We start from the raw sequence: 23,472 nt of genomic DNA, 5'->3' as shown, positions 1-23,472 counted from the left end.
AGGGTTATGATAAAAGCTCTCCAAGGCTCCTAACCCACCCAGGCTGACCTATTGGGACAGGAGTTCATTGTCACTGAGGAGGGACTGAACCTAGGTGAAGGTGATTTTTAGCTTTTCTGAGCAACATCCTGTTCTGTTTTGCCATGCTGGGCATTTAGGAAGTAATTTAGAAAAACCTTCTATTTTTTTTAAGTTTCCAGCAATGGAAAATCCAGCACAACCACCATTAAACTGTACTGAAGGTTAATTACATTGGCTGTTGAAAATGTCCTCCCTTATTTTTAGACTGATTCATTTAACGCCAGCTTCCAGTCATTGAATTTGTTTACACCTTTCAATGCCACACTGAAGATCCCATTACCAAAAGTCTGTTTTCCACAGAGTGATCAACTCCTCCCTTAACCTGCTGCTTGATAGGTGCTGATTTTTTCAGCATCACAAGGTTTTGCAGTTTTCCAGTTGTTCCTGTATCTAGTCTCTGAACTTCTTCCAAGTTACCAGTAAAGCCCATTGCAAGTTAAAAAGAAGAGGGACTGACAAAAATTATCCAAGCCCTGTGGTGGAGTGCAGAGAGTAATGTAACTGCTCCTACCAACATTGCCTCTGCTTGTGTAAATGGAATTTGCAGACAAAAGATCTTCTCTAACTCAGCAGCACCCATTTATTGTAATTATAATGCTGTTTTCTGCTCTGCAGTATTTCAATTATGAAAGAGTCTGTTTTGAGAACTGATTGCAAACATTTTCTCAACTGTATTATAGAGCACTGTTTATGCTGATAGTGTTTATAGAGTATCTGAAGCCTTCTTGGGGCTTGGAGCCCCACACAGAAGCCGTGCTCTTCTCTAGGTGCTTGGTGTCTCATGGCACTGGTGCTAGCACTCAACTTGCTTCAGTAATTCCAGCATTAGCTGGCAGTATGGAAAAGTGAAACTCACCTTGCACATTTTCTTTTTGACCCAAAAGTACAGGCTGGTAGTTGGAAGTCTCCATCATTGGGAATCTGCACTACTTGTTCTTGTCACATTGTATCTCTGCACTTACATTTTCCTTATATTTACTCCTTCTTCCTGCCTCTGGCACAGGGAAATTATCTGGGGTCTGTGAAATAAGCAATAGAACAGTGTAAGTAAAACGTGCACTATGTTCTTCTGTTGAGAATTTCATTCTGTAATGTCTGTGTTTTCCCCTCAGACAGTCAGACCCTTTCTGCAGTGCCTAGGGTTGTGTGTGGGCCCTGCAGCCTCTGTTAGCAGGGTGCCTGCAGTGATGGCTGTGTTGAAGCAGGGAGAAACTGCTGGGTGTGGGACTGGCAGCCTCAGGTGGATATGGTGGCAGAGCATACCCAGGTATCACAGAAAACAGCTGCTATGTCTGAGCTGTTTACTCATCCTCACAGACACCAGCTCCTCACAGACTGCTCTGATTGTAGACCAATCTCCATAATTAGAGAGAAGGAAGTAGTAGCTGTAATATCCTGAGCAGAATTTGATGTTCAGGGTATTTTTGGCCACTGGCTTGACCTGGAAAGATGAATTACCACTCTGTAAATTTCCATGTCAGGGAGTAGGCAGACCAGCAGCTGAGGTATTTGCGCAGCAGGCTTTCATGATTTCCCACAGGTACCCCTCACTGAGTGCCTGCTCTCCCAGTGAGTGTGGGTGGATCCATCCTCCCCTGGTTACAGAAAACCCAAGCTTCTCAGGAGGCTTCACAATGCAGTGGCAGCACAGCCAAGAGTACAGAAGATAAAAATATTGTTTCTGCCTAGCGCTCAGTGAGCAGATCAATAGGGAATTAATAAGGAAATGGAGTCGATAAGGACATGGCTTGCTGCCTGGGAGCTCCTGGGAGATAGGGAAGGAGAGCTGCACTGCCTCACTGGGTGATGGCTCATTGACTATTCCAGCTTTGTGCCAAATGACAGTGCAGTTCTGCCTGATCTCTGGTGAATGAGTTTAATTGTTTAGTAAAGAAAAAGTGATCTTGTCAGTCTGCACGCTGCTGCTTGAACTGTGAGCAATTTGCCAATCCACCAACTCCACCAACGTAAGGAGGTGCTTCCATGCACTCCTGCTCTGCCAGAAGTGCTGGTTGCCACGTGTCTGCCCAGCAGAGCAACACGTTGCTCCTGGGAAGTTGTAACTGTGGGAAAGGATGCTGAAATGCACACAAGTCACCTAGTAAAATACTAGTAATTGATACTAAATCCTGGGAAAGTTGATCCCCAATGCTTTAACTGCTCCCTTTCCTGCTTTCAGAGGCAAATGGGATTCTCTGCTGGCAAATGTTGGTGTACCTCTGTTAGCTTCAGGGCAGAAAAGTGGTGGAGGAGAATAATGTGTTTTCTCTGACAGTGGAACTGCAGGGCAGGTTTCCAAGGCAAACTTGGCAATCAGTCCGAACAACCACCATTGCAGGTGGCCCATCAGAAAACTCATTCCTCAGCCCAGCCCAGAGACCAGTGACACAACACCCTCACCTAGCCAGACTTGGGTAATTAGTGCAATCTAATTATGTTCTTCAAGAGTGGGGGAAATGAACACTTGAAATGAAATGAAAAAAATGGGGAACGACATTTGAATTGGAGATGGGGAGAATGAAAAGGAACAAAACTTCTTTATATGAAGGAAAAGCTCTTCCTATATGTAGTTCCTAAAAGGGGAATGGAAATGGAGCTCTTCCGTTACCCTTAAAACAGCCCCGAAAAACAGCTGGCATTCAGCAATTGTGGAGTGGGTTATAAACCTTTCAGCTTACCTACAGTCAAACAAGAAAAACACACTGCTGGATTAAACTGCTTCACTGGTTTGCCTGACATATGGTAGCGACCCCAGGAGATCCTTGGGGTTTTTCCTTCAGAAAGTAAAGGTCGGAAACAGTCCATCTGAGATGTGAGTTGACCGTGGCTATTCTGAAAGCTGGCCTTACTTTCTTGCTGCTGCTTCTGCTGCAGATTTGTGGCTGTTATTAGGAATTCTGGAGAACTTCTACTCCTGGAGATCAAACCGTGCTGATCTTATCTCAAATCTATCTCACCACTTGTCTCCCATTTGTGAGTGAGAATATGAGGTTGTACAACCTCACTCAAATATGAAGAACAACTCTGATGTGCTAATGAAGGTATTTTTGCTGTTGTTTGTAGTTACCAAGCTTTTGTCCTGCTTCTCCCCAGACTTGTGTGCTTGATGTTACTGTTTGAGAGTGTTACATTGCCTTTCAGCAATGCACATGGGCTGACATGCGGAGAGAAAAACAGCAGAGCCTTAAAACCCAATTGGTGAACATTCATTATCAATTAAATCAATCTCATTTTAACAATGGAGAGGAGAAAAATAATTCACCTTACCTCCTACAATTGCACTCATTCAACATTTTGATTCCCAAAGCAGTTCTTACCATCCCTCTCTGTGTTTGTTTCCAGGGCAGTGCTTCCCATGGAGGGCAGATCATCAACGTGAGCATCAGCGGGTGGGGCTGAAAGAGGTTGCTGAGTTCCTTGCTGGAGTTGGGTGGATACACATGCTAATAAGTAGTTCTTTGCTACCCAAGCTGCATTTCTGTGTCTGGAAAAACGTCATAATCTAAAAATTCATGTTTGCCTTCTGGATGTTAAAACATAGCTGACAGTACAGAGTCCTGCAGGAGGTGTCCACCTCATGTAATGTGATACTGTGGATTTGTTTACATAAATGCCCTGGTGTGTGTACCTGAGAGTGCACACACTTCTGCAGCGTTACTTCTGTGTGTGTGCACATCCATCAGCAGGTTCCTAGCCACAAGTTCCCCTTGGACTTTCCCTGCCAAAGGCTGCTGACCAAACAGAGCGGGAAGGGGACCAGCCTGCCGTACAGGAACCCTCATTCCCCCTTGTGGCATCTTCTGTAGGTAGGAGCCTCTGGACAGCAAGTAGGAGCTCTTGGACTGGTTTTCTTTGCAGTTCAGGGAGCTGTTCTGCTGTTCAGCTGTGAGAGAAGAGCAGAGAGTAGGCCAGGAGGTAGGGAAACCAGTATGGAAACACTTGGTGCTGCAACTTGTGTGGTCTGGCTCTTGCAGAGCTTGCAAGTAATGCATCTTAGGGCATTGCTTACAGCCTGGAAATGGGGAATGCTGGTTTGTGGCATCAGTAAGGATCATGAAATCATGGTTAGTACTCAAACACAGGCTAGATGGAGAAGGGAAAACAGTGTAAGCAGCTTATCTGTATCCCTCATTTGAGGGAGCAGAATTGGTTCATAGCATCACTGGATGCTGGGTAGAAAAGAAAAGAAAAAAAAAAAAACAAGGCTGTTCTTTTAACTCACTACATTTTAGAAATAAAGCCCTAATGCTGTAAGGGAGACTCAGGTTTCTTCCTAAGATTTCCCACATACCTTCCTGCTGGGTTTTTATATATCTTAAATCAACAGTATCTGGGGTTGTTTAAATTCAGTTAAATTGCACTCTCCATGCAGTAAAAAAAACAGTGTTCTTACAGCCCTTTATGTGTGTGTGTCAATGTATTTGCCTTGAAAATGCCTCTCGGTGTGGACTGCAGGTGGCCTTGGATACCATCTGTGATTTATTTCTGGGAAGAATTAAAATACCAGCACCATTTGTTAGCCTGTTTTTACAGTGAGTAAAAATGTGCAGTGCTGCTTTGCTATGGTTGCTTTTGCTCCTGAAACCATGAGTGCCCTTCTGACATTCTGATATTTCTTAGGTCAGGCCTTTGGAGCAAGCCTGGAACATCTTCATAGAGATTTCATGTAATGCTCTGTGTTAGTGGATGTCACGGGCTGGAGGTGGAGCATGTCCAGGCAGTTGGGAATATCTTTGTGTGGTGCTCTGATTTGAGCTTTGACAGTGGCCTAAAGGAGTATTGTGTAGGTATGTGGTGGCTGTCTTGAAGCTGGACAGAATTGTTGAGTGTTTTAATGGTAATTGATGGCTGAAAGGGCTGCCTTATAATTTGAATCAGAGACTTAATGGCCTTTACAACACATTGCATGGGACAATGGCCAAATTACTTCAGCCAGTGTAATTTATTCTTGAACCTGATCTCTATAAAGCAGTAATCCCTGCCTCTTTTGAGGGCTGCTCCAGCTCTGCTCAGTTTTTCTGCTTTTTAGTGACAAAATAGCAATCAATGCACAGGCTTTTATATACTTCAAAACAGAACTGGTATAAGTGCAGCCATGAGTCCTGATGCAGAGACAGTGTGTGTGCATTTAGAGCCATAGGAGCTGGGTGTGCCTGCTGGGATGGACAGATGGATGTGCCAGCCCTGGACACTGATGGTTACAGTGTCCAGTGGTGGGGTCCCTTCCTACACCGTGGTGTCATCTTATGGGTGCAGGATCTTCTATGCTGCCCTTCAAAGACTTGCTGGCTTTTCAAACACATTATCTTCAAGATAAGCCCCCATCATCTCTGAGGATGACAACTCCATAGCCTTCCTCAGAACTGCATCAAAGCTCTGCCTTCTTCAGTATTGGAGACCAATAAAAAAAATCTGGAGTGAAAAATGCTCCCCTAATGAAAACAGTTTTCTTATTGGGACAAGGCATCTATTTTGCTTTTCCTGTGGGGTACACAGAGAGAAACTTATGGTGTATTTTGCACTTTTTCAAGTCTACCTTTCACTTTTGGCTAATGATAACCTCAGATCCAAGAGCTGGTTACTCATTCCCACAGGCACTGCTTTTTTCTTAGCCTGCTGTCCTTGTTTTGATGAAAACTGTGCAATATGAGGCTGTACAGCTTCCCCTGGCACCTGGGAGCCTCAGGAGATGACAGGCATGATTTCACCCCCATCTGCTTCGGTGAGAGTATGTTGTTATTGTATCCCCTCATGCCACCTTTGATTGAAGGGCTCACTTGCTGGTCTCTTGCTTGCTGTGGGATCCCTCAAGATTCTGTGGGCTCTATGGAGGTGCCTGCATTGTTCACACTGTCTATAAGTCAGGCAAGTTGTCTTTTCCTGGGCTTTGGGAGTGTTGAAATTTCTGGGATTTTCAGGACTTGCGTGGATCCTGCATAAATTCTTTATGTGAGAGAATAAGCAGACAGCTCTGTGAGATGACCTCGTGTTGCCTCGTCACTTCAGGAAACATGCAAGTTTAGCAGGAAAGATTTTATTTATTTCTATTTAGCGGTGGTATTGTTTGACTTAAAATCCTGTTTTTTCTCGTCAACTCTAACTCTCAGGCTTCTACCCCTGCCCAAGTTTGAAAATCTAATGAAAATTTATAAATTCTAATATTGCTTAGTGTGCTACTGGTTGGTTATTTGAATGGCATGCTTTTGGATATTGCTGTAGGTTGGGGGTATTTTTTCCTTAGTGGATATCAAGCTCAAAGAATTCACGAGGCTTTTGTCAGTGTACAGATTAAATCTGTTCAGCTTCTCTATGTTTTTTTTTTTTTTTTTTTTTTTCCCATTTCTGTCCTGGAGAGGTTTCTCTCAATATCAGGGTGCTCTGCAATTCAGCCTGGGAGGCTGACCATGCTAAGAGGGTTTCCTGGTGGCAGGGCACCTGTAGGCTGCTCTTCCTCGCTGATGGGCAGGGGGAGAAGCTGATGCCTCAGGTTTTAGCTTTTATATTTTTCAGATTCTGCACTGCTTTAGTGTGAGCTTCATATTAGGGAATAGTAAGCTCTCTTCACAGAGTAGGTAGACAAAACAATTCCTTCTCTAGCTGGGCATCAAGGACAAATGATCCAAATTTCAGGCCCAAGAGCATAAACAATGGTGGACTGAAGAGAGAAAAACAAGAAGGATGGGACCTCATAACCTACAGCTGTAACTGGACAATTAACTCCAATATGCAAATGGACCAGAACTTACAAAAGTGAGACACCTCAGGACCGGTCGTCCATTTTGTGACCATTTTGGTTCATCTTGGGTGTAGCCCTGGCTGGGCTCTTGTGCTGCCCAAGGTGTATCCACTGAGGCCTTCTAATAAATACCTACTTTATTCTTTAACTCTGTCTAGTCTCTGTTCTAGGTCAGCCTTCACAAGGCATCAAAGCCATAAAGCCAGGACCTTACTTCCTTCCACGGATCCCTGGCTGTGATTCAGCACTTGCTATTTATACCAAGTCAGCCTCTGGAGATCCCAGGTTAGATCAAGATCCTGCTGTAGGCACTGCTGATAGGGCATGACCCCACACTGACTTCTTGAGCAGAACTTCCCTCAGGAGCTGAGCTGGTCCATGCAACCAGACCCACAGCTATCCTCAGGGATGCCCTTTGAGCCCCCAGCACCAGGCTGGGATGGGATCACTCCCTATCTTATCCCTGGCATTGTGTCAGGACCCCCTGGCAGCTGAATGTGTGGAAATGGGCGTGATGTAATAACCCAGCTCCGGGCTGTGCTGTGTACAGCCGGGAGTCTTGCTGCTCTGTCATGCTTTCACTGAAACAGATTATGCCTGAGGCTTTCAAAGGAACCTAAAAGCATTAGATCTCTCACTTGCCTGACTTTCAACAGGATTTCCAGGTGCTTTTTTAAATACAAAAAATACCAGCCTGCCACAAACTTTCTGCCAAGCTGAAGGGTGTTACCTTTGAGGAAATACTGATGCAACTACTAGAACTCTTCAAGAAAAAAAACGGCTGCTGCTTGATATTGCAGGATCACCTCTCCTTCCTTGAAAGAAATTAAAATGTTGCAAATTGAAATTTTTTTGAGGAAGACACAAGATCTGCCATCCACATCTCCACAACATGTAGAGCAGCTCTTGAAATAAGGTGCCACACCATCATGAGGCCATGACCTGAGTTGTAGCCAGTGCAAAATTGTTCCCAGAAGGATGACTGGTCTCAGAATTACATCAAATCGTGTTTTAATTCAACCTGACATAGAGCTTTATTGAGAACTTACATAAATACATGAAAATGAGTGTGATGTAATATTAAAATTGGAAAATTGGCTTGAAATAGTATGCTGGAGTAAAAATGGGCAGTATTAAAACTTGGCACAGATAGAAACGTTATTCATATAACATTCTTACTTTAGTTGGCAAAACAATGCCAATAATTACAGTATATATTGGAATGGGCAAAATGTGCCTTAAAAGCAAGTTGCCATGCTGCCAGCAAGTAATTGGGCCTGGGTAATTAAGGCCTAAGTCCCTGTGCTTAATGTGGCTGCAGGAAGCCCCATGGACGCTTTGTGGTAGGGCTGGACAGGCACCAGGAGAGCCAAGACTGGCTGTCAGGGAAGTGTCCTCTTGTATGGAGGGGGAGTGATGAGAGGTCTGGCCCAGGGCTCTTCAGGATCTCCTCTCCTCTTGCCACAGAGAGGTAACACAGCCTGTTCTGTCAGGGCAGCACAGGGAGGTGACTTATCACTAGTCCTTGTGAGTGCTAAGTTTAAATAAATTGTTTCATCAAAAGATGCGTTAACAAAACCCAGGCACACTAGATCTCTCCAACTGAATAATTTATGTTTTTATTCTTTTTCACTTATTTTAATTTATAGAGGAAGTTAATATGCTTGGACTCCCTTTGAATATTATGCAAGATGATGCAGGCAGGTTTTTTTCTTTCTGCTGCTGCTGCCATGGCATGGCTGTTGGGTTAATGATGACCAGAGTTGCTTCCAAGTTTTATAATGGTTATAAGAACTCATGTTGTAAGTTGCTGGGAATGTCCTTTCAACAGGCTTATTGTCAGCCTTTGGAGAGTGATGAAGGGCTGGGGGCATCAGGAAGAGTCACCCTCATGTGACATCTCAGGGCTGTCCCAGCTCTGAGAAGTATCTCTGGGCTGCTTTCAATAACCCCTTTTATCATGCAGTCATTGTTGGGGGCTGCCCAGATGCCTGAAAGATGACATTACAGCTTTTTCCATGCTGTCCATGGTAGTTTTCCAGGCTAATTTCATGCTAGTCTGGCTGCATCCCCTGCTGCTTGCTATCCACACAGCAGTGGCTGTACAAAAACCACATAATGGTCTTAAGAGCAAGTGGATAGTTGTCACAGTAATGCCTTCCTCCCCCTGAGTACCCCTGGCACCAGACCAGGCAGGACTGTGAGCAGAGCTTTTCAGTTGTTTAAGTGGTCGCTCTCAATCTGAATTAAAAGAATTAAAATTCCTGGTGGATCATAGGTTGCAGTCATGACAACAAATTTCATCCCTTTCTCTTCTCTCTGTAATTGTCTTGTAAGTCATGTTTGTCTTCATATGGAGCCAAACAAAGCCCTTCAAAAAATTTTTTTTAAACCCTAATGTTTCAGGTAATAGTGGCATTAAATTAAAAAGCAGAATAAATGGTCATCAGCGTTTTGATGACTGTAAATATTTTATACCTGGTTTTGTCTTGGGAAACTGGAAATCTCTTGACTGTGCAAGTCAGTAGGGCTTTTGTTTGGTATTAGAGGGAATTTTGCTAACCTAAAAGAAGTGGGGATAATTACTTACAGGAGTTCTTGTGCAGTGTATACCTGTAATAGTTAAAGGGAAGGCTGCTGAAATTTATTCTGACAGTTGCAGATACAGCATTGGAGAAACCATTTGAATTATTCATTCTACAACAAGGAAACAACCCACTTGTCTTCTCTTTAGAAATGAAATCTCTATCTGCTTTAAAATATACTTTTATGGGTTGCTTTCCCATAATTTTGCTATTTCAAGACCTCTATTATAATTATCCTTGAATATAGATTTTTAAAGAAAATTATTCTGATTTATAAAGGAAAGGATAAACTGATTTCTTACATGAACTGCTACTTGTAGAATAAGTTTAATGAAATTCAGCTTTCTTTCATAAATAATGCAGCACTTGCATTTGATTAGGTGAAGCCTAGAGGAATTTCTACCTAATCAGATGCATAGCAAGAAGGATATTGCCTGCAGACTGTTACCATTATCAGTGGTGGTGGCAAGGAAAATACAGCCCTATATATGTCCAGATAGAAAGCTTTGTTTCTTAAGCGAAGTTGCAAAACAAGCTAGATATGTTCCAACAGTTGATCTCTCAGTGTCTTCAGAGTGATGGTTTATAAAACAAAGTCTAGATTCTGAGTATTGTCATTATTGTGGCATGAAGAGACTCCAGGTTAATTGGAGACCTTCCTGCCTTGGTATGTGTTTCTAACCCTTCTAAGAAGTAAATACATTCTTCATGTGAATGAAGAATGGGGAAGAGACAATGTTTGCATTAGAGAACTTACAATCAAAATAAGTTAAAGCTGAATATCAGGATTCGCTGAGATCAATTCCAGAAGTCTTGATAAACAGCACAAATCTCCTGATCACTTCAAAACAGAAGTACATGTGTCTCCCTCCATTACAACAACAAATCACCTGCAGCGAAAGCAAACAAGTTTGGTGTATCTGCAAGTCTTGCAGAACCATTTTGAAAGTTCTTGAGTAAATGATGCTTTGTTTGGTAACTTGTGGTCAAGTTTTATGCTCCTGCATAAATCCTGCCACAAGACCCTTCTGCTGTGTTTTTATTCCCAGGGAACTGTTATTAACAGCAGTGGGTGTGCCTGAACAAAGGGTAGTTTAAATAGGGCTGCTAGTCCTTTATTCAACATCCATATTAATAAATAAAAAAATGATCTGGTCCACATTCTCTATCCCTGAGGTCATCTGGCGTAAATGAACCTGGAAGTATTCAGTAAATGTTTGTATCCTCTGAGAGACAGTGGCCAAATCCAAGCTGGCTTTTGGGACCAAACCCTGATCTGGGCTCAGGCCTGGACCACTCCTGGGAACTATTTGAGGGTGGTGTGAAAGCACCACCATAAACAGAAAGAGGACATGCTTAGATGGGATTTTAGGAAGAAATTCTTTACTGCGAGAATGTTGAGGCACTGGAACACATTGTTCATAGAAGTTGTGGATGCCCCATTCCTGAAAGTGTCCCAGGCCTCGTTGGATGGGGCTTTGAATAACCTGGTCTAGTAGAAGGATGGGCATTGCCCATAGTGGATGGGCATTGGAACAGATGGTCTTTAAGGTCCTTCACATCCCAAAACATTCAGTGATTCAATGATTCTGTAACAGCATGGATGGATGGTCATGAGCTCAGACTCTGGCTCTGGTTACCTTACCAGAGGTAATGCTCTCTTAGGCTTGGTTGTTCTGCTGAACTCAGTTGAGTGGCAGCTTGCTCTACCACCATAACGAAGTAATATTCCAGATGAAATATCTGGAGAGAAATAAAAGAGCTGAACCCTAGCAGCAAAGTCCAATACCACCACCTTATCTCACTGTGGTCAGAATTCCTCATAACTTTTGTTCAGACATGTAAAATTGCAGATCTCATAAGTTCTTCAGGCCAGATGCTAAGCAGGTAATTTGTGCTTGTTGAGGTTCTGGGTTTTCACTTAGATTTCTTGAAAAGGGCAATGAGATGTAATGAATAAATGTAAAACACAAGAAATAGAGCCCAGGATACATGGGAGATGTGTTTGTGTCCTATGATTTGCTGTTGAGAGGTTTTAGCACTGAGCTCAGAAGTGTATTTATGGAGCTGCTGGTCAGAACTATGCAATTTAAAGGTGAAATCCATTCCCTTTTTTAATCTTGAGTTTTCATTCCACTCCACATTGGTGCAAGCAAATCTTCTGGGCCTAAAATGCCATAGGGGCACTAAAGGCCAAGAACAGAATTAATTTCTGAAAGTTTGACAGAAAAACCATCAGGTTTAGGGCTGTTAAATGTTAATATGTTTCTGACTTTCCCAAGAATTGTCTGAAATCCTTTTGCCCACTCGTAACTCAAGTGACTTCATGTCAAATATTGGAGCTGTTTTATGTGTGAGTACTGACAGAAGTAGTGCACACTTTTATCATAGTCATCTGGTAAAAAAGGCTGAAAAATTTAACTCCCAGACATTTTCTTGGTCCAAAACAATGTCAAAATCCCTTGGAGGAAATAGGAAACAAGACTGAGCCTGTGGTCATTTGCTCTAAGATGTTCTTTGTTTAAGATTCTGGTTAAGGTATCACAGAGCTTCATCCCAAGTGCTGAAGAGCAAGCCAGCTTGGCCCTTCCCATTCCTCCCCTGCTGTTGCTCTGGAAAGCATTTCTCCCAGCCTGCTTCACCTGGGGACACTTAGACTAGATGACAAATGGATTTCAGTGCCAAGGTCAAGACTCGACACTACACCCTCATCATCATCTTTTCTTTTACTGGTGCTTCTCCAAGCACAGGAAGCCTCTCACACTTCAAAATGCATCAGGCTCACTGGGGAGGTTCAGTGATGGAAAGTGATGCTGTTTCTGTGTTAACTGCAGCTCTCACCACAAATTCCCTACTCTTTGCTCCTCTGTGACAAGTTCAGCTAGGGGTCTCTTCACAAGTCACTTGAGCAGTGAATGCAGCTGGTGGGGGTGAGTGTGGACACTGGGCAATGCCACCTGAGGGCTTGCAGCAGAAGTGGTGACCTCTGAGAGATGGGATGCTCACCTGTGTGGGAGGGATGTTGGCACTCCGTAGTCATTATTTGCTATGAGTGACGGTCACTACATTTGTCTTTTGTTTTTATAACAGGCCAGTTTTTAAAAAAACACATGACTACATCCCTGAACAATTTCTCCTCAAATGTGGGGCTTTGCAGTCCTTGTTTGCTAGGTGAGAAAAGGACTTTGGGCTTTTCTCTTAATGGTAGGAAACATCCTGATTTTGTTAGTGGCGCATGCCCATTTATCCCAGAGTTCCCTTGAATGCTTCCAGTTTCACCCCCAAATAAGACCTTGCCAAAATAATTTATTGAGCTGTGGAGTGAAAATGTGACTGATACAAATGTTGCAGCAGTGTATAAAATGCTAAATTATTCATGGTACTTAAGCACAGAAAATCCTAGGGCTGAACTGACATAGTGAAAAACTGCAGGCAAAAAAACCCCACAAACCACCATGAAAAGTCTTGGATTAAAAACAATTGCAAACTTTAGTCAGGCTATACTATAGAGTCTTAATCCCTTCTACCTTTAAATGCCCCTTCTCATGCTGTACCCTGTGCTTTCATAGGCATCTACTTTTAATGTCATTTTCCACATCCCTTTCCCATTATCAGGGACCTGAGGCAAAGAACTGTCAGATGACTTGGCCTCAGAACTTCTCACACAGCTGGTCTCCAGGGACCTCTGTGGGCATCTGTCAAAAATTTATTTCTTTATCATAATGACCCTCAGTTTTCACCTACCTATCACACAAAGGGCCCTGGATACTTATATTGAGCCCTGGATCACTTCCACCTCTGGAGTTTTCTGGTGAAAGACCTACAAACTGAAATATTAATGTAGGAGCATAACTTTGAGAATTTAAACTGCTGAATGGACCATGACCTGCTGACTAATTCGTGGAGAATTTTAACAGAGATGCATTGGGCTCAGTAATGTAATCTTGTAACTGAAACAGGCAGATGTGAAGATCAACAGGTCAGATAAAAGGAGAGCTGTACTGAACCAAATGTTACAAGAAGCTTAGAGAATTCATACTGTTAAGCAGTCTGGTTCGAGATTATTTTACCATTTTGCTTGGTCCTGAAAGCATTATTCAACAGCTGATTCCATGTTTCCTTTTGCACTTTTTTATCAATTTTATTGTGAAAAAAAAAGAAAAACCCAACAAATAATTTTAAACAGTGTATTCTGTGTATATCAAAACATATTTCCATTGGAAACATTTTTTGACAAGGCATTTCTTGCTTGTTGCAAAAGCATTTTGAATAAAAACATTCTGGCTGCTTTTGTCACTATGCCTTTTGCTTGAAGGGTACGATAGGTTTTCAGTTTGTTCCATTTTGAACATTTGTTTCCAAATGTTCCATTTTGCCCTGGAGATATATAGGAGCTATAGGAGAAGATCTGATTTGCAATCTCTTTGTGAATTGAAAGGGGTCCTCAGGATCCCACCTGAACTTCAGCAAATTAAGGGAAAACAGGGTTTTTTGGCTGACATTCTTCCCTTTATTGAGTGCCGAACAGCATTGGTGGCAGAGTCAGTGATATCAGCTTTATTTGTCAATTAATGAGCATCTATAACTTGATATTTCGTTTTTGCCAGGCTGTACCCTCGTCACGCAAGTGCTCTCAACAACCTGGGGACGTTGACCAAAGATGTGGTGGAGGCCAAGGCCTACTACAGACGGGCCCTTCAGCTCAACCCTCAGCACAATCGAGCTCTCTTCAACCTTGGCAACCTGCTCAAGTAAGTTGAGTGCAGGTGTGGCACCAAGAAAATTCACATTGCCCCTACACACATCACCAAAGTAGTTGTTTTCTGCCAGCTAGTGAAGCAATGGTGTCATTTCTTGGTGTCATCCAAAAGTGCTGGCACAAAGGTGAGGCTTACTTTGGATATCCCTGTGCATTGTGCCACATTACTCCAGGTGCTGTTCACGAGTGTGTTCCAGCTGTAGGAAATTCATTTGTTCCGAAACAGGCATCAGAAATGAGTTGCCCATACCCAGCTAGGCACCTGAGATCCCCATCCTGGTGGAGATGTGTGAACATTTCCAGAAGAGGAAGCTGTATTGTTCAAATCAAAGGTAGGCATCAGATGCCGAGCTAATAAATAACACATATCAAAAAAATCCCTCTCTTCAAGTTCCCACTTCCCCTCATTAGCTGTATGGGAAGTTGTTGTGTAGTTTAGGCATAAGCACCTTGTGCTGCGATGCTCAGAGCAGCAGAGTTCATTCCCTTGCAGAGCAGGTAGGTCTGGATTTGAGGGGAAGGCTGGTTTACATCCCTGGATGGTTAAAAACAAGTTGATGAGCTCATTATTTCACTCGTTCTTTAGAGTGTCAGCCTTTAGCAAGGAGAATAGCAGACAATCATAATCATGCAAATTAATTTGACTAACCACATCTAAAGACTAAACTTAGATCTGTACAAGAAGCCAGTATGATAAGATCTGCAAAGGGTTCAATTAAAAAAAGTAAAATATCTCTGTTTAGCACCAGCACAAAGGTCCTTGGTTTTGTGAGGATATTGCGGTGTATTTGCTGACAGAACTGCATAAACTACAGCAGTAAAAGTACATTTTTTCTGATATGAACTGCCCTTATTTTGCTGATAATAGGTCTTGGTAAATCTTTTAGAGCAGACAGTGCTGGTTAAATTGTGACAGGCTTAGTGTGAGACTGGTTTTAAAGTGGCACTGTGTCATTAAAATTTCGTCTTTCTGGTTCTGAAATGTAACTTTGTGAGAGTGTGGATTTGTATAAAGGATGTTAAGTGGGCTGCTGAGTTCTACCTGGTCTGTTTAGAAGCACAGAAATTATCAGAATATTGTTACAAGTAAACCTATTGGTTTGAGGTTAGAATATGGGAAATGAATAATCTTAAATAAAAAGTAGGGAAGTGCTTTACTGGAAATACAAGGAAGGAAAGTGTTACAGTCTTGTTACAAGAGAAGAGAAAAGTCTTTGTATTATTCATCAAATTTGGCTGATTGAAATTAATTTTAGGTGGCAATGGTGTTTAAAAAGACATTGTCTTTTAAATCCATCATATGTACCTTAGTTATTATTCTCTGTTATGTTTTGGGTTTTTCTTAAATATAAAATATTAATACAAAAGGATCTAAGCCAGAAGAAGCACCGGGACATTCCATGTCAATTATGCTTAAATCTGCCCTGTCAAAGGGCTTTTATGACCCAGCAGATGGATAAAAACTGGACTTTTTGCACTGTTAAAAGCACAAAGGAAACATGTGAGGAAAATGTCTTAGAAATGCTGTTTGTTTTCTGTGCAATATGTCATGGTTTTCACATTGTGATACTTATGATATTGTTTGTCCTGTTGGATTGTATGTGCTCTGCATCCTTCTGTGGTGCCACATTTTGCAGTATGTTAAATGTGTGTCATGCTTGTGCTAAACTTGTCAAAAGCAAACACTAAGGATCTTCTGCCCTTTTCCCACATCCATTTGCTCCCATTTTCTAAACTTCCTTTGGGCTTCCAAAATAATGTAGTACATCTGGATACAGCAGTAGTATTCATTGTATTGGAAGCTTTAAAAAACCTGCCAAAAATAGTTGGAGTTCACAGTGCAGGAATTAGCACATATATAAAGCAGGTCCTGTATGGGCAGATCCTATATGAGTGTCTCCCCTAAAACAGGATCCCAAACCCTCTGGCCAGCACCTTTCCTAGATGATCCAGCAGCTTAGCAAAGAACATCAGCCATGCTGGAGCATGAGATAACTTGTAAGATGACCAGACAGGTCAGAGCAAGGCAGAGATTTCATGTTTCCCCTTCCTACAACGATGTCTTTATTTGTATTTTCTACCTGTGTCTACAATTATCCTTTCATATATATATATAAAAATGTGCATATATATGGCAGCCAGTATTCTGCAGACACTAAATGCTAGTATAATATGGGTAATAAATGAAATAAGATTGAAATCTGCAGAATATGACAGACAGATATTACTTTCTGGCTGTGTTATGAGACATTATGAAGAGTGTTTTGATTTTTAAACATATGTCAGAGAGAAGTTAAATGGTCAAGCAATAAAAGCATTTTCTGTCCTCTTCACAAAGGCTTCAGAGCATGAAGCAGATCAGGAAGAGACAGATGTGCAACACTTAAGGCATGTCCAGTAACAGCACTACTGGTACTGGGACATGGAATGAAATTGATTGGCATGGGGAACTCCCAGTTGAATTCTGCTGAGTTCCTTGTACCCATCCCTGCTCATAGTGTGCAAATCTGAAGGCAGGTACTAGATTTCATCTGCTCTGCAGTACTGAGAGAAAGGAAGTCCGGGATTTTGGAAGGATGGGTTTGTCATTCCCATGTGGGAATCTGCCTTTCATTATTCCATGCAAATAAGCTATTTAAGCATCCATTGCTTGTGATTTAAACTTGAGTAAAACTGGTTTGAGGACACAGGGTGGAAATTTGTAAGTTATTTTCTGTGGAAGTTGTAGATGAAAAATGATGTTTCCATTTTCTGTTTGCACATAAAGAAGACAGCTATGTGCCAGAAGATGAATGTTCTCAGGAAGTATTGCAGGGTAATGGCTGAATAAGCCTCTGGTTTTGTTTACATATGCTAAAATAAAGTTGTATGTCATCATTTTCATGCCTAATATAAATACTGGAGAGCAGATAATTAAACAATGCCAACAGATATCTTACTTAAAATAGACCTAAAAGATGGTCTACCTAAAAGTAAGAAATCTCACTGCTTTCATGGTCTGTGTGGTCAGTGACACAGAGCAGCCTGATGCTGCTTTCTTGTGTTTTGAGTATTTGACCCCTCTGTATAAATTCAGGTTCGTTGAGATACAGATAAATATTGTTCAGAATGCCTCATGAATTTATAGGCTGTGGGTATTTCTGTAAAGAGACAAGAAATAATATATTATGAACATTTGAAATAAATATCAATCTCAGCTTTCTGTTGCAGGAAGAATGGACAAGACCTTCTTATTTGTGGTATGGTATCAATCCACACCTAAAGCACTGCAATATCCAGTACACTGTTCCTTATGAAAAAAGACCTCACATGCTTTGAGAGTGTTATGGCCTCATTTTCAAGGGGGAAATGAAATGCCTAGAAACAATCTCCACTGAATCTTGAGTTTGCTTAAAGGATTGATTTTCTTCTAGATGTGGAGAAACGTACAATGTGTCCCGAGCGTTTGTTGTTGTGATTTAGTCCCAGTTGAGCAAACCCATTTATTCAGAAGAGGAAGGACTGTCTGCCCTCTCTGATACAGGCTTCTGGATATGAGTGTGCTGACCCAGGCTTGTAGAACTGTCTGGAGATGCTGAAAAACATCAGATAGAAATTACATGTATTGAGATTTAAAACCTTTTAGTTAGTGAAACGTTCCTTCCTTTCCTTCAGAAGCAAACTGAGCGGTGATGTTCAGTGATACTGCATCCTGAATGGTTTCTGCAGGATACTCTGTGTCTCATTAAGTAGTGCAATTATCCCTCAGTATCACAATGCACATTGGAGACTCTGGTTAAACCCCCCCCCCCCAAACTCTGGCAGTCTAATTTTTGCAGTAGATTGAAAAAATAACTTAGGTTATTATTATAACCTAGCGTTTCCTAGCATTTCTAGAGATCATTTGGAGATCAGGCTAGCTGCTCAGAGCAAGTCTGATTGGATCAGATTGTTCAGGGCTGTGTCCAGCTGAATCTTGGATCCCTCCAAGGACAGAGATGCCACAATCTCTCTGTGTGACCCGTTCCAGTGTTTGACCACCCTTGTGGTGAAAAATGCTTTTCCTGATATCTAATCAGGATGTCCCATGTTCCTACTCTGGCATCTGTTGCCTCTTGTCCTGTCATTGTGCACCTCTACAAGAGTTTGGCTCTGGCTTTTCTGTATCCTTGTAAAAATTTGTTCAGAACAGTTGTGGAGCCTTTGTTGATTTCTGTGTTTCTGGCTTTAATACAGTCTAAATAACTTCACAAAATAAAAGATGAAAGTTACGAAGTCGTTTAGAGCACTAATTCCCAGGTTGTTCTTTGTTGCACATGAAATTTTCTCCAGTGCTAACAGCCCTGTGCATTGCCAGACTTTGCCAGGGTGGTTTAACCTGGTGCTTCTCCAACTTGCAAAAATATGGGAGAGATGCTCTCAGTGGAAAGAGCTGTTCTTTGGTCTCAGCTTGAGCATGCTGATTGTAGAGGCAAGGCTGTGAGCTCAGGTGGGAGAGGGAATCAAGAGAGGGCATTATAAAACAGGGTGATTTGGGTAAAAAGTTAGAATAAGTGGTCACAGATTGCTCCTGTCAGTTGAATTTTTTATTCTCTCTATCACAGTGAAGACATACATTACCTAACTATTCCTGCTCCAGATCCCCAGTTTATGGTAAATTAGTGTATTGGACTGCTCTTTCAATGCTTTGTACTCTCCCAAATTGCAGGACATTTTTATATGAGATGGCCTTGATCTTGCAAAGTGTTGGCCTTGAGCCAGGAAAGCACTTCAACCAGTAATTAATTTTCAACTTGCATGCATAAAAGTTAAGTACACATTTAAGTGCTTGGCCAGAGCACTTGGTATCTTGCAGGCCTAAGCCTTCTGAGAAACTACTGGATCTGCTTTTTTTAATGTAATCCAGTCTGTCACATAAAAAGATGCTATAATCTTTCCCTCTTTACCTCTACTTTCAGGAGACAAACATTGTTATTGGATCAAATGGAGAAAAAAAAAAGAGGCCATTTTGGAATAAATGAGTAATTAAGAGGGCTGCCCCATGTTCAGAGTGAATGCTTGTGGTTAATGGGGACTTTTACTGCTGTTGAGTGGATCACTTAATCCTTTTATTTCTGTAGCGGGCATTTCCTACATTTTCCGTCAAACATCAATACCTTTATTAAGCAGTCATCTGGTTTTGATTTATAGAAATGTGTCATGAAACTCCAGCCGAGGGATCCTAAAGTTTTATAAATTGACAAGCTAGCTAGACTTTAATTAGTGTAGGAGAAAAGTGGTTCTTTATTTGTTTTTGCTTCATTCGTGTAATTTATATGGAACACCACTGGAAGAAGAAAAAGGCTAGCACAACTGGTTTTACTTAGCTTAATGCACAGACAAAATATTCTTCCAGTTACACAACTAGAAAGGGAAAAAAATCTGCAAAGCTACATATATTATCAGCTGAAATTTGCACCTTATAAACAAGATCTGGTTACTTGACCATGCCACTCAGATGAAATCTAAGGCCAAAGCAGCAAAGTGTTCACATATTTTCTGTTTCCCCAGAGCCCTTTGTTTCTTTTTCTAAGCCCTCCTATTCGTATTCTTTGTACACCCAGCACAAGGAAAATGTTGTTTCAGCCCAGCTAAACATCCTTAGATGTTTGTTCAGGAAACCTTCTCATTTTTCAAAAGGGGAGAAATTGTAGCTCAAATAAATAAACATTCCAAGATTTTTTTTTAGGGAAACCTTTTCCATTTTCCATAGCATTAAATGCAGAGCAATGTTGGGAAAAAAACTAGCTCATCAGTACAGCCACCTCTCAGCTATCTCTGTTCATAATCCTTAGGATCTGAAGGACAGAACTCCTCCAGCCTAATGATCAACTTGCTAAGGAATTATTTAGAGATCCCAGGCAGATTTAACTTGGAGATATTTTAATTTCAAAATATTGGAGTTGCAAGTGGATCTGTATGGGCACTTGTCTAGGAACATGCAGAAGACTCTTCAAGGTTTTAGTTAAGGAAATGAAGGGTTACAGTGTCTCCAGCCTACTGAAGTGAGAGGGAACGTCCTGTTCCCAGATCACAGTGCCTCCATCCTCTCGGTGCTCTCCCTTCAGATACTTAAACTGTATGAATTCATTAACGCCTCTGTCCTCCCAGCTGCTGGAGACTGAGGAAATGCTGGGTGCTCACAATGTGGAGAGGAGGCGTGAATGAATCATTTAGTCTTTGTTGAAAAGGGCGAGCTGGGCACTTCCACTCTCTTTAAAGCAGTTAATCAGTGGGATAACCTAAACATGTGCTTACAGGAATATTCCTTTCTGGTTTTTTTTCCCTCCTTCCTGCAGGTCCCAAGGGAAGAAGGAGGAAGCTGTAATCTTGCTTCGGGACTCCATTAAGTACGGCCCAGAGTTTGCAGATGCTTACTCAAGCCTCGCCTCACTGTTGGCTGAACAGGTAACAGGGATAGCTTGGGTCCTCTGCCTTGGTGTGCATGCACTGCTGCCACAGCCCCAGCATCTCCTGCACCTCCCACCCTTGCCTCACTCGCAGCTGGTGGCAGGCATGGTTCCACGCTGTCTGCACAGAGCTCTCAGGCTGCTCTACAGATGGCTTTTCCAGGATGGGAGGCAACTCATACACAGTGAATAATTACACCCACATGGTGTGGCTCTGAATTAAATCACTGCTGAAGTTGTGAGTAAATCCCCTCCCTGCCTCTGTGGAGAAGTCTTAATCCATCGCACCTTGGATGTTGTGACAGCAGGAGAGGCGAGCGCTTCCCCTCATACACACGCCTACACAGATAACCTTGAGATTGCATAATAAATCATTCCAGAGCTGGGGATTGTCAGGCACCAGGCGGCCTCTGCAGCCCAGATTCTGCCCCTTGCACACACACACACACACACACACACACACACACAGGGTACAGCCCCTGATTACCATAGGAGATGATCACGAGCAGGGAAGTGGGAAGGCTCCCTGGCTTTATGTTGCTCTTAATGAGTGGCTGTTCAATATTTTATTTAACTTCGTTGTTCAGGTGCCTCCAGGCCTTATTTGCTGTGCGTGGCCCGGGCTGCGCTCTGGAGGCAGGATTACTCATTTCCTCTCAGGCCTGTTCCCCACGCTCATTACTCAGGCTCTCCCTACTTGCTGTAGTTAGATAATTTATTTCTACAATGTCCCTGTGAGGTGAAATATTGTCCCCACAGAGGAAAAGAGAACTTGAGGCACAAAATCCTTGGGTTCAGAAGGAGCCATGAGGTGTGAGTGCCCATGCTGTAACACTGAGCTCTCCTTCCCTCCACACCTGCAGCAGCAGATGAGGGATGCTGTGCTTTGTGCTGTGGTCCCACTCTGGGGCTGTGGGGGTGGATGACAAGGTCCCTGTAACTGCACAGCTCCAGCACGCCTCTGCAGATCTTTTGAAAACTGATTTTTTGTTTTCTCCTTCAGTTTTCAGATCTAATTGTTCCATAGCATGGGGTGCTGAAGCTTTCTTAAAAGGTTGCTGAGTATAAATACAGACAAAGCAAAATGGTATCTTTTGCTGTTCTCCATTATTCTGGTTAGTGAAATCTTCTCTATGTAAGGGAAGGGGACGAATTTCAGCAAAACTATAGGCAGAGGTCTTGTTTAATCTTCTTTAAGGATGTAGCCACTGTGCAAAACTCACCTATGATGTATATGAATTACTGAAAGATGTTCTATTTTATTTTCCCTTTTAAGAGAATTTCAAATATTATCAATATTATCTGCAGAGATCTCAAAATATAGTATATGAATTTAAAGATGAGCCTTGTTGAATGGTAGCTCTGCTTTGAATAAGCCCATCAATGAAGAGTCTCCTGCAAGTATAGGAAATGAGTCCTCTGCAGTATTACCTGGTTTTAATATTAATTGAAATTATTAATTAGAATGATCGATTGCAAGGTCAGCAGAGCAATAAAACCACTATAGAGTCCTGAGACCTTCTGCCCAAAGCAAATGCCATTAGGAAGTCCAGCAATAATTCATCTCTCTTATATATGGATTGTTCATCCTCTTGTGACTTGAGTAAGTGGTAGGCAAAAAAGATAATACAGTTTTCTCAGAAAACAGTGATTTTTCTGCAGACTTTTAACGCTTTCTCATGTTCAGCCACAGCAGATGCCTACCTGATTGTGTACCTCCTGCCTCACACATTCATCCTAGTGACCACAGCAGGGTCTGTCCTACAATACCTGCTGCTGCTCATGGCTGGGAGCTGCAGAATCACACCCTCCAGGGTTAGAGGCAGAAGTTTTGGCATCTTCAGCCCAAAGGATGATGACAGGAGCTCATTTTTTCAGTTTTGGGTTTTCCTCTTTGTCTGAGCAATAGAAGTATTTTTGTATCTCCTTGTGGCCCAGAACCTGTGTGACAGCTGTAAGGGTATCTGTGAGGCCAGGCAGTTACAGGATGGCATCACAGTGGAGCTCTGGGGAAGGCACCATTGGGTCCCTCTTGCTGGGATGTGATAGGAAGGGATGTGGAAGAAGTGCCATGTTAAAATAACTTGCATGAGGTGACCGTGCCCATGACAACTTCTGCTTCTCCAACTTTGCTCCAAGGCTAAAAGGGAAATGTATGGACAGAGTGAAGTAGTGCTAGGATTGCTTTGGTCAGTCCTGCACAACATGTCCCCCCATATTAAAGAGGATGAATCTGAAATAGGTTCCTTCCCTTCTATGCCTGTAAAAAGTGCTGCTAAGAGGAATGTTTCAGATGCCAGGGAATTAACCTGTAACTTGATGTAATTGCCCTTTTCTCTCCTTGATAGTTGATTCTGAAGCCAGAGCTGACAAAAAACCACTGCTGTATTGTATAGAACAGTTGGGCTTGTTTGTGAATTTTATAAATGCTTGCCCTTCTGGCTGCTTTTTCTGCTTGGAATTGTAACTCAGTTGCAATGTATTGCAGTTTTCCTTGATTTCTGTGATCACTGCAGTGGTGCTGGTAACAGAAATCAAACGTTTTTGCTGCCTGTTTTCACAACATTCTAACAATGGTTTCCCACAGTTTCCCATCTTCCCAGCTTCAGTTTCATCCATCATTTTGTGCTACTTGGTGGCTCTTTTCAGGCCCTAGCTTCAACTAATTCTGTGTGTGTATTTTTCTTAGAAAAAGAAAATTTTTAACCCACTTAGCTGCAGAGGAGAGCCTACTCAGGCATAACCAAACTGAAAAACTGAGCCTTATGAAAAACATACCCTGGAGTTCAATGGAAAGATTCTCATATGCATAATTTTTTTAATATCATAAAAATCTCATACATTTTTTATGCCAGTCTTCTGAGTTTTGTGAGGTTGATGAAT

The 23,472-nt window shown here is 42.1% G+C and overlaps 1 protein-coding gene across 1 annotated transcript in view; it reads left to right on the top strand.

Moving 5' to 3' along the window:
• TMTC1 (transmembrane O-mannosyltransferase targeting cadherins 1) overlaps positions 1 to 23,472 on the top strand; it is a 134,909-nt gene that overhangs the window by 96,640 nt on the left and 14,797 nt on the right. The window contains exons 12-13 of the mRNA XM_053978431.1: positions 14,010 to 14,153; positions 20,479 to 20,587. Of these exons, the coding sequence (XP_053834406.1) occupies positions 14,010 to 14,153; positions 20,479 to 20,587 (253 nt within the window). The remainder of the gene's footprint in view (positions 1 to 14,009; positions 14,154 to 20,478; positions 20,588 to 23,472) is intronic.

Source organism: Vidua macroura, chromosome 5, assembly GCF_024509145.1.
Source record: "Vidua macroura isolate BioBank_ID:100142 chromosome 5, ASM2450914v1, whole genome shotgun sequence".
Classification (NCBI taxonomy): domain Eukaryota; kingdom Metazoa; phylum Chordata; class Aves; order Passeriformes; family Viduidae; genus Vidua; species Vidua macroura.
Note: the sequence above shows the minus strand (reverse complement) of the source record. Positions and strands in the feature narration are given on the sequence as shown.